This window comes from Gossypium hirsutum, chromosome D08 (genome assembly GCF_007990345.1).
Source record: "Gossypium hirsutum isolate 1008001.06 chromosome D08, Gossypium_hirsutum_v2.1, whole genome shotgun sequence".
NCBI lineage: Eukaryota > Viridiplantae > Streptophyta > Magnoliopsida > Malvales > Malvaceae > Gossypium > Gossypium hirsutum.
In genome coordinates, this window is record NC_053444.1 from 17,625,356 (window position 1) to 17,636,139 (window position 10,784).

General features: G+C 32.5%; 1 protein-coding gene across 2 annotated transcripts; it reads right to left on the bottom strand.

Annotated features, from left to right (window-relative positions):
• Positions 1 to 8,527: 8,527 nt before the first annotated feature.
• Positions 8,528 to 10,784, bottom strand: LOC107907535 (GDSL esterase/lipase At1g29660). Of its 2 annotated transcripts, none has more exons than XM_041098144.1 (5): positions 10,402 to 10,784; positions 10,080 to 10,204; positions 9,451 to 9,696; positions 9,097 to 9,340; positions 8,528 to 8,986 (listed from the first exon to the last, which is right to left on the bottom strand). In XM_041098144.1, exons 1-5 carry the CDS (start codon positions 10,634 to 10,636, stop codon positions 8,730 to 8,732), a joined length of 1,107 nt encoding a protein of 368 aa, XP_040954078.1. In that variant the 5' UTR covers positions 10,637 to 10,784; the 3' UTR covers positions 8,528 to 8,729. The 2 variants fall into 2 exon arrangements, with proteins under 2 accessions (XP_040954078.1, XP_016690450.2); XM_016834961.2 differs by having other exon boundaries at positions 10,378 to 10,784.

Genomic DNA, 10,784 nt, shown 5'->3' on the forward strand with positions numbered 1-10,784 from the left:
AATTTTCACACGTCGTGTCATAGGCCGTGTAACAGTCGAAATACATTCACACGCTTGTGTCGCAGGTCGTGTGCTAGATTGTGTAGAATTTGAAATGGGGTCACACGGTTATGTCACTAGGTTGTGTAACTCATTGAGTCTGTGTGGTAAAAACCTACATTAAAATTTAACAATCACACAACTATGTTGCGCAACAGTGTGAGGCACACGGCCATGTTGCAACCCATGTGTTCCCAAAATTTCCTTCAAAAATAAGCTAAATCGTATTCAAATGCTTGAGCATCAAGCAAAGAAACTACCAACAATTGATCCTTTCCAAAAAGTGCCTAAAAGAGTCAAAACTTACCAATTGACATTCAACCTAAGTGCCTAACCAATATGCCTTCATTGGAACCACAAGTTAAGCTTATAATCCATCACCATTCAAACAATTATATACCATAAGTTAATCTTAATAAATAATTCATTAAAAATGTAAATGGAAAATATCATATTTCACCAAATATCCAAACAATCTAATGCTTTTAATATCCAACCTAAACCTATAGTTTACCACAGTCAACTTGGCCATCCATCAAACACAAGACATAACAAAATAACTTACTAAATCAAACATACCATAGTAAGTAATCACCCTATCTAAATAACCTTTCATGCATTCATCAATTCAAACCACAATATCCAAGTTTACCAAATAAGACTTATATCAACACATTCACTATGATCATTAAAATGCACACCATTTGACCATAATGCTTTAAGTGTAACAACCCATTTCTCTGTAGTGTCAGAACAGTGGTTTTAGGGCCACAAATTCGACGTGAGTTCGTAAATATTATTATTTAATATTTACAAATAATATATAGTGTAATAATAAAATTTGATTTAATGATTTTTGTTAAATGGAAGAACAATTAGGTTCAAGTGGTAAGACCCTAAAGTTAAGTGGTTTTAGAAAATGAGGTATCGAAACCTCATTTCTAGAAACCGAGCTATAAGTATTTTATTAAATATTTATGGTGTGTTATTAAGGTTGTATTAAAGTTTCGTTAAGAAATTTTATTATTTAGATAATTAATTAAGCGAAAAGGACTAAAATGTAAGGGTTATAAATGTTAGTTTCTATTAATTGAGGAGTTAAGTAAATTATAGTATAAGAATATAGTGTACCACTTTGGTAATTAAACCATTATGAGAATTGGTGCACTTAGTGGGCTTATAAATTGCTAAAGCCAACCCAAGGATCAATTCGTAAAATTGTTAAACTTTAAAATTTTTGCCATTGAATATTTTAGTTATTTTTGATTATTTATGGGGGATTATGAAGCTTTGTTGTTAAATTTGACTATTTTGTAAAGTAATTTTTAATGATTTAAATGTTTAGGGATTTAATTGCTAAAGAAATAATAATTCAAGGACTTGATGTGAAATTGTTACAAATGTGGGCTGTAATGGAATCTAATAACATTTAGGTGGTATGGGTTTTCAATAAAATTAGTTTATTTGCATGATAAGGACATAGGGACTAAATTGAAAAAATGAAAAGTTGAGGGTAATATTTTTAAAAATGTCAAAAAAGACCTAATTTCATAAAATTAATTGGTTTTTCTGTTTGAATTAATGAGTTGCATGAAATTATTAATTTAGATCAAGAACGAGTAGAAAATCGAGGAGAAGAGAAAATTTCCAAATAGCCCTTGTATTTAGTCATTGCTGCAATTTAGCCAGGTAAGTTCGTATGAGTTGTAATCGTTGTAATGTTATTTAAATTAAATGTTTACTATGTTGTTTTTAAATATATGAATCAATATATATGAGAATGTATCCATATTATGATGAATTGGCGAATATCAAGTCCCGGTTGAACCTTAGGAATTCGTAGGATACAAATGACACGTCATTAGGAATTTCATGTTTCGGGTGCTGGTCTTGAATGTCCTACTGATGGTTGAGGACCTACATTTGTTGTGGATACTCCACAGCTCGTGTGAGCAATACCGTATAGCTTACATTTCGACCCACAGCTCGTGTGAGTATGCCCATTTCACAGCTCGTGTGAGCAACAATGGAAAGGAAAAATTACGGTTATATGTTTAAGCACACTTCGTGTGAGATTTTCCCGAGTATCCGATGATATTCTAGTTGGTTTAACGGGCAAGGAAAGGGATTGAAATGGTAAGTTTCCAAATAAAAATATGCTTATGTTCATGAAAAGGTTTTATGAATCAAATGATGTATTTTCTTATGAAATGGCTTATCATGTGGCTAATCCCAAAAGAGTTATGTATAAATGCACTAACTTGTGTATTGATGATGATGTTTAGGCTTGTGTCAAGCTTGTGGTTATGGATGATTTTTATGCTTATGCTTTGTACTATGCAAATGAAATGGGTAAGAAAAGGGAATGAAACGGTAAGTTCATAACTGGATGTAATATGATGATATAAAAGGATTGATGAGTTAAATGATATACTTATATGTGAGAAATCTACTTATGCTATGGATGGATTTACCTATATCATGGATAAATACTCAAACTTGTGAATTGATAATGTTGTTTAGGCTTATGCTAAGCATTTGGAATGGAATGGAAAGTAAGTAAATGGAATGGTTCATAATCTTATGAAAAGGTTGATGATTGTGTAATATGTATTATAAAATCCTATTATGTTATGGATGAAAAATATATGTGATGTTGATGGACTTACTCATTTGTAAGTTGATGGTTATATAGTTTTATAAATCTTATGGCATTGGTATAGGTTTATATTTATCCTATAAAGTTCATTATTGAAATGAAATATTATGTTTAAAGTTTATATGAGCTTACTAAGCATTCATTGCTTATGTAATTATTTTCCTTTACTTTACAGGTTAATGATTGTGTAATATGTATTATAAAATCCTATTATGTTAAGAATGAAAAATATATGTGATGTTGATGGACTTACTCATTTGTAAGTTGATGGTTATATAGTTTTATAAATCTTATGGCATTGGTATAGGTTTATATTTATTCTATAAAGTTCATTATTGAAATGGAATATTATGTTTAAAGTTTATATAAGCTTACTAAGCATTCATTGCTTATGTAATTATTTTCCTTTACTTTACAGATTATCGAAAGCTTAATCAGTTGGAAGTTCGTCGAGGATCTATCACACTATCAAGTGGACAATTTGGTAGTTGTTGAGTATTTGGGCTAAGGTTTATAATGGCATGTATAGGAGACTTGTAATAGTTTTATGATGCATGTATTGATGGTGTTTTGGTATGTTAGCTTTGGAAAGCTATGTTGGTTTGGTATGCATTGATGCCTTATCAAATTATGTGATTTTGGTTACTTTAAAGTACTTGTTGATGATGGTTTGAAAATGGATGCTTGTGACATGTTTTAGTTCATACTTGAGCTAGGATAGTATGTACTAAAAAGGGTAGTATTAACATGTATAAGTAGACTTATAATGATGTTGGGTTAAATGCTTAGGTGATGATTTGGTATGTATAAGTTGTTTGGATTGATACCTTTTGATGCTTGCCAAATTATATTATTCTGGGTACTTGTGATGCATTAATGGTATGGCTCAAATGGTATGCTTGTAATGAAGTGTTAATGGTCATATTTGTGGCTTGATTTTATAGAAGTTGAATTATGTTTGATGATGGAAATGTGATCAAATATGCATGTATAGTTAAGTTTTGATGTTTACTTGTGAGGTTCCTTGAATGGAATATTGGTTGATTGATTTAAGGCTATTGAATAGGTCATTATATGCATGTTTTGGTAATGTTTTGAAGTCTTGATTATGTACACAAAAGGCTTATAGGTGCATGCATGAGTTGGTATTGGAAATGGCTTGATTTTGGGAAATTCATGGCCACACGGCTTGGCGACACAACCGTGCGTCCTTGTAGGTTCCTTTGCATGCAAGTCAGGTAGTTACACGTCCTGACACATGGACATGTGGGGCTATTTCGAGAGTTACAGGACTTGGCACACGGGCGTGTGACACGATGGTATGATCCTAGTCAAAGAGTTACACGGATAAGGACACAGGCTAGGACACAACCGTGTGTCTCAATTTTGAATGTTACACTGCTTGAGACACACAACCTGGCCAAATGGCCATGTGACCCGTATTTCTAAAATTTTGTGAATTCTTCTTATACTTTCCAAATGTTCCCAATTTAGTCCTGAATTGCTTCTAAGGTAATTTTTGGGCCTCGAGGGCTCGATTTAAGGACGATATGTATGTCAATGATTGTTTTTGTAATGTATTTATGATAATGTATGAAATGTATGTTTAAATGTTCCATTTGTACGATAATGCTTCGTAACCCTATTCTGGGGATAGATACAGGTTAGGGGTGTTCATTTAGCTTACATATATATAACCCTATTTATACGCCACTTATAATCAGGTCAAAATAAGTAACTACCAAATAAGTTGTCGGATAGTGTGATCTTCCACAAAGTTCCAATCGATAGCCAAAAGTCTGACGGTCTGCAAATAAGGAAAACCAAAGAAAGTAAGCTTCAATATGCTTAGTAAGTTTGTAACCAAGACAACTCATACTTGTTAACTAAATTATAAAACATACAAAGTATGAAATTAACCATCCTTTCTATATAACATCATTTAACTTCCTAAACTACTTAAACCTGAATGATTCATATCACCAAAATATAATGCATCAAATAACCATATACTAAGATACAAATTATCGTAACGCCTCATACCATTTTCCTTTAATAGATAACTATTTTTCCTGGAGAACTATAGTAATTCGACTTCGGATACACAAGAGGAAATGCTTTTATGAGTTAAAATAAGGACATTAACCGATACACGATGCTATTGACCACCTTTGAATGTACTAACGTCCAGAGTGTGAATATTGCTACAAAATATATGGAATTAAGGTGGTGTCCATAAGTATACAGGTTAGGTTGTAATATAGTTACAACGAAGTAAGTAAGTACTCCAAGGATAGTACCCAAGGGATTGCAATTTGGGGAAGACTATAATCAAATGAATTACGGGAATAATAACTAATCTACTTCAGTCACAAATTAGTAGTGTTAATACGGAAACAATATGATAATAATTTATTAAACTAAATAAATTGAATTAAACCTAAATATACTCCTAAGTTCTTGTATCGGCTTCTCCTATCCTTTGTTTAGACTACACGAGTTCCTTTAGCCTAGATCTAATTATTTTACCTAATTAATTATTGATGTAGAGTTCTAATCAATAAACTAGTCGATACCCTAGTAGGATCTTCCCATCTTCCACTAAAATAACAAGTTAGCAAGAACTACTTATCTTCCGACCTCATAGTCTAGATCAGTTCGAGGTTAAGGTGTTCATGGATGGTCATACCAATTTTGGGTTAATTCCCACCTAAATAACTCCCTAGGGTTGTCAAGCCTAGGGTTTAAGTTCTTCCTCTCCTAAACAGTTGATTCGCTAAGAAACTCTATCATTCAATTAATTAATAAGATTAGAACAATTGAAATATGCGAGATATGTATGAAGCATAAATTGATTCAAATCTTTACACAAATATTCAATTAAACAATGTTAAAGAAAGGGATATAAAGAATAGAATAAAGGAAAAGAGATGCTCAAGGATTTATCGATGAAAACGTTACTCCGGAACAGTCACCACTCGCGAGAGTCTCACTTCAGAATAGGATCTTCCGATTATAAGAACATAAAATACCCTAAGTAAAAACTAAGAATGAAATAAAAACCCTAAGTATATTTTCTGTCTCCCTAAAATTGTGTGTTTAAACTGATTACAATGGCCTTTATATAGGCTAAACTAGGAATATTAAAGTTCCTAAACTATTCTTGTAGTCCTTAAAGTTTGACTAGGACAAATACTCCTAATTTCCCTAAAAATGTAATTAAAACGTGCAAGAGTTTTTGGGTTACGTAGGGACTTGGTTGCAACACAAGCCTACAGTGTTGCAACCAACCTCGAGAGTATGTCGCAACAAAGGAGGGCCGTGTCGCGACATCGAGGGCAGTTTTGCTCCAGAAATTGTTTTTGGTTTCTATCTTCGATGTTGAGACATCAGTGTCTTGGTGTTGTGACATAAGCATCAGTTTTGGCCCGAATAAGCATCTTTAGCTACAAGACCTCCAAGACCATGTAACTTTATTTAGATATATAAAATGTAATAAAAACTGCTAGAAAGCATAAATTACTACTTTAAGTATGAAAACCTAAATAATACAAAGATGCTTTGATTTAACTATGAAATAAGCTAAAGTTATGTGTAAAAAGGATGTAAATAATAGTGTATTTCATGGCAGATCACTTCCCCACACTTAACTTGCTGCTTGTCCTCAAGCAACCAAAACACATATATCGAAAAAGAAAAAGAAAATAAATAAATAAAATTTAATACAAAATTAACTTAATTTCTTTCTTTAAACTAGCTAAAGTCAGTGAAGATGGATGTAAATAAGAACCTCACACCTAAACTTCCCCCCACTTAACTTTTTACTTGTCCTCAAGCAAATCAAGTCTAGACACATAGCATGCAATAAGAAGACGTCCCTGGAATTTTATTATTACTAATAACATGGTTGTCAAATATTAAAGGTATAACAATTCATATCGCACATGTAACTTAATCTTGATAGTTCGATACCTTGAAAATTTTTAAAGTAAAATAATATTAGTTTACAAAGTTACATTACTAAGAAATTAGAAATGATTCTCATGACCAAATGTTTAACAATATCACCATTAACATAAATTGAACAGACATATAACAGGCACAATAATGTGAATCCAAAACATTCATTAAATAAAATTGTTAACAATAAAAAGTGCTTTAACATTGTCCCCCGTTACACCAATAGCATATAAATTGCAAATCAAATAACCTCCATAACACCATATGAACATCTTGCAATAATCCATGTATGTCCCATACACTATTATACGCTGTACTGTTAAAATTTATTTGACATGCTAATTCTATCCAAATCCATCCTTAATGGTTTACTAAGGTATTTCCAATCATTAGATACACATATTTATACATAACACAATTATCATTTTCATAGTCCAAACATAATAATTCTTGGTACAAATTGACTTGTATTTCAATCAAATATTTCCTAAGTCTCAAAATTACAACAGGCCTCATAATTGACCATATTTATCCATTCAATTTAACAAATTCTATATCTTGGCGTATAAATTCGATTTCATGTGTTCAATTAGCAAATTTTAAGCCAATTATTGCTTTTGTTAATAACACAATTACTTATATCCAAGCAAGCATACTTACCATGTGAATCAAACTCACGCTTTCTACTTACCTTTATAGCCAATATTACTAATAATCGTTAGATACCAATATCACTATCCTTATAAATTATCTTAGCTATAAATTAAAATTAAAATGTAAACATCAAAAAAAGTGTTGAAGATGTTTATGATTAAAATTTTTATAAAAGAAAAACATACTAAATTATCTAGTATTAAATTAAAAATAACATAATTTTTTTAAAATGATTTTTAAAAATAATAATATGGCCAGGTTTAAAAATAAACTTAGGTTCATCATTTATAAATATGGATGAGTTTGAATAAACTTTAAGGTCCTCATTTAAGATCAGGTCGAGCCTATGAAAACATAAAAATGTGTTAATACCATATATAAGTCCAACCTGAACTTGTTTGACCCGACCTATTACCACCTCTAATAGGTGTTAAAGATAATATAAATATCTATGAATTTTTGTTTTTCGTGTCTCCTAACAAAAGTAAGGGATTATTTGACCAAAGAAACAAAAAGAGTGATATGACCATGTGTTAGTATCCTTCTCGTGTCGAGATGCAAATAAAAAAAATTCGGTTGCCAAAGTTTAAAAAAAAAAGAAAGTATTAAAATAGCTTAAATAGGGGTGTGGCGGTGTTCTTCATAACGAGTCAAGATAAGCGATTAGGCTCTTTCCCTCTCGATGTTATGGACTCTCACTGCGCTGAGGTCTTGACTATTTGTTTGGCGCTTGACCTCTTTGCTCATTCTGACTCAAAAGCTCAATGCAAATTGATTGTTGAATCTGACTCACTTCTAGCTTGACTTTGTGCAACCATCCTTCCACATGTCCTTGGTTGTTATGGAACACTTTAAAGAAAATTGATCTTTTTCTTCTTAATATTTTCGATGTGTCTATTGTTCATTTACTTCGAGAGGCCAACAGTTTTGCGGACAGCCTTTTAAAAGTTCGTTGTATTGTATTTTTTATGTCTCTTCGTTATGTATTTAATCCATAGTGCTGCTGGTCTTTTGTGTCGATGTTGCAGCCTTTTCTACCTTGTTTGACTTGTTTTGGGTAGTGCTTGTTTCTGTAAAGATGGTCTTTATGCTGTTGGTCTTTCATTTTGCTGGCCATCTGTTTGTAATGCTTATTAATATTATTAAATTTCAGTTAAGAAAAAATAAATAAATTGAATTTTTAACATTTGAGAGATGCTATATGCAATTTTTAAAAATCTAAAAGAAATTAAAATGAATTATTAAATTCGAGACCACTATTTAAGGGGAGAAGGCCACTGCCTCCTCCCAAGACGCCCCTAGTCTTAAAGTTGCTTTCACTGTAAAAAATAACAATAAGAAATTAATTTGATATTAATAATTTTTATAAATAAACTGTTTTTCTTATTTAATATGAATTCAACCTGGTTGACCCCACTTAATTTACCAAAACTTCTACCCAAATCTGACGCTGCTGATCATCACTTGATTTGCGTGCTAATGACCGAATGTTAAATGGACGCGCATCGGAAAAGGATCTTGTGCCGTATAAATTCTTGGCAATCAGCACATTAGAGGCATCAGTAGGATGGACTCCGTCCCAAAACGCGTATTGTTTTCGGTTACTGCATGGCTTTGAATAATGAATACAGAGCTCTCTATTACCACCGGCCCCAGTTTTGCAGCATGGACTTTCTGTCAAATATGAAAAAAAGAAAAAAAAAAAAGGAAGGCCCTTTCACGCTTCTGACCATTAAATTAAAAAATAGATAAAAGAATGGCAATGTAGCTATGAAATTATTTACCAAGTGATAACTGAGCAACTTTCATTGGAGAATAATTAAGATAGGTAAATTTAGCATCGGTTAGCTTGCTATTTAGTGCCATGACAAGAGGTATAAGTCTTTGATTGAAAAGGAAGGCAGCATCGTTTAACTTGGTTACGCAAAGAGAGCCATTGGTTCCGTGCGTTGCAATTGCATTAGGTGTACAACCAAGTTGCCCAAGCCCGAACAAGGCAAAGATCCTCGCTCCGGTTTTGTACAAATCCTGGTAGTGATGTTTATCAGTTAAGGGAACTCTCATATTTCATTTATTCTTTTAGTGGCGAGGCTGAGAATGATTAATTATTTCATCTATAGGAGAAGAAAATATCAAACCTTTATTTGGTGTGCAAATTGTCGAACGAGCATTGTAGCGAATTCCGATACACTGTATCCGTGGCTGGAGTTGTAGAAATTGGGCTTGAAATAATTGTTGACGAAGTCGTTGCTACCTATTTGAATGGAGTAAATGCATTGTCTTAGAAGTTTCTCTGTGGATGAATCATTTCGTAATATCTTACGAATTCTTGCGATTATTGTTTCGTGATTTCTTATTTGGATGCTCATGGGTACTCGAGCACCCTGCAAAACATAGAAAAGCTTTTTTTTTTATGAAATACAAACTTGACTAATTTATGGCAAAAAAAATTAATGAACTGAGTTTTCAAAGAACATAAATGGTAGATATTGTGTGGATAAATAAATGTGATGTGTGTTGGTATTGAAAACCTATTGTGGATCATACAATTAATACTTTTTCCTAGGGGTTGTATTTAACATAAAAGATCTTACATGGACAAGTTAAGAATTAGACTATAAATTTATAAAAGTCAAAACACAAAATCATGTGAATGGGTAATAGCTTATAATTGGCATGGGCTCGTAATCATTGTAATTAATATACACTGAGATTGTATGATTTGCTAAGAATGTGCAAGGATAAATATAAATCTTTTTATCATTACCATTAGACTTCCAGTTTCGTCGAGAATGCCCGAGGCACCAGACGCATAATTCACGCCTTGGAGAATGTTCTTCCTTTCTGATTTGGCAAAAGGAGGCATATACTCTTCGAAACCAAGAAGTTCAACTGTCATCATATAGAAAACGTCGAATGCAATAATTAAAGATTACTTACAAATTAAGAATCAGGACGTATGCAATAGTAGGGTTAATATTGTGTGATTATCAATTGGACTGGAGGCAATTAATTAATCAATTAATGTCTGTAAGGAGAAAACAAATCGAAGAGAAGGAAAAAACCAATAGCATCCTGCACGTTACGACCATTGCTAAACCTTCCTGTTGGTCCTTTGGGGAAGTCGATTCCGTATGGTCGATAATTTACTTTGGCTAACGTTTTAAGGTTATTATTGTTCCCACTATCCGATAATGAGTCCCCGAAAATAAAGTAGCAGGGCACTTGTGGTGCTGCGTTTGCCCAGTTTTTCAAGTTTGAGAGTTGTAACAAAAGAGAAATAGGCAGCAACCACCAAGGCTGAAGGTGCATTTTAGAATCCATGGATGAATGAGGAGAAAGTTAAGTTGGATTTTAATAAAAGGATTACGAATTGATACAGACCCTTTCCCCCAAATATAAAGAAGGGAGAAAAGTCGGAACAAAAAGATGCAAGGAACAAGTGTCAGATTATTTGTGGGAAAATCTAACA

What these genes read in the sequence shown, in the direction of transcription:
- LOC107907535 (XM_016834961.2), bottom strand. Translation starts at nt 10,636, where the DNA reads ATGGATTCTAAAATGCACCTTCAGCCTTGGTGGTTGCTGCCTATTTCT. An exon ending in TAACGTGCAGGATGCTATTG is followed by an intron (nt 10,205 to 10,377) that starts GTTTTTTCCTTC and finishes ATATGATGACAG; the next exon opens with TTGAACTTCTTGGTTTCGAA. An exon ending in AGTTGCTCAGTTATCACTTG is followed by an intron (nt 8,987 to 9,096) that starts GTAAATAATTTC and finishes CATATTTGACAG; the next exon opens with AAAGTCCATGCTGCAAAACT.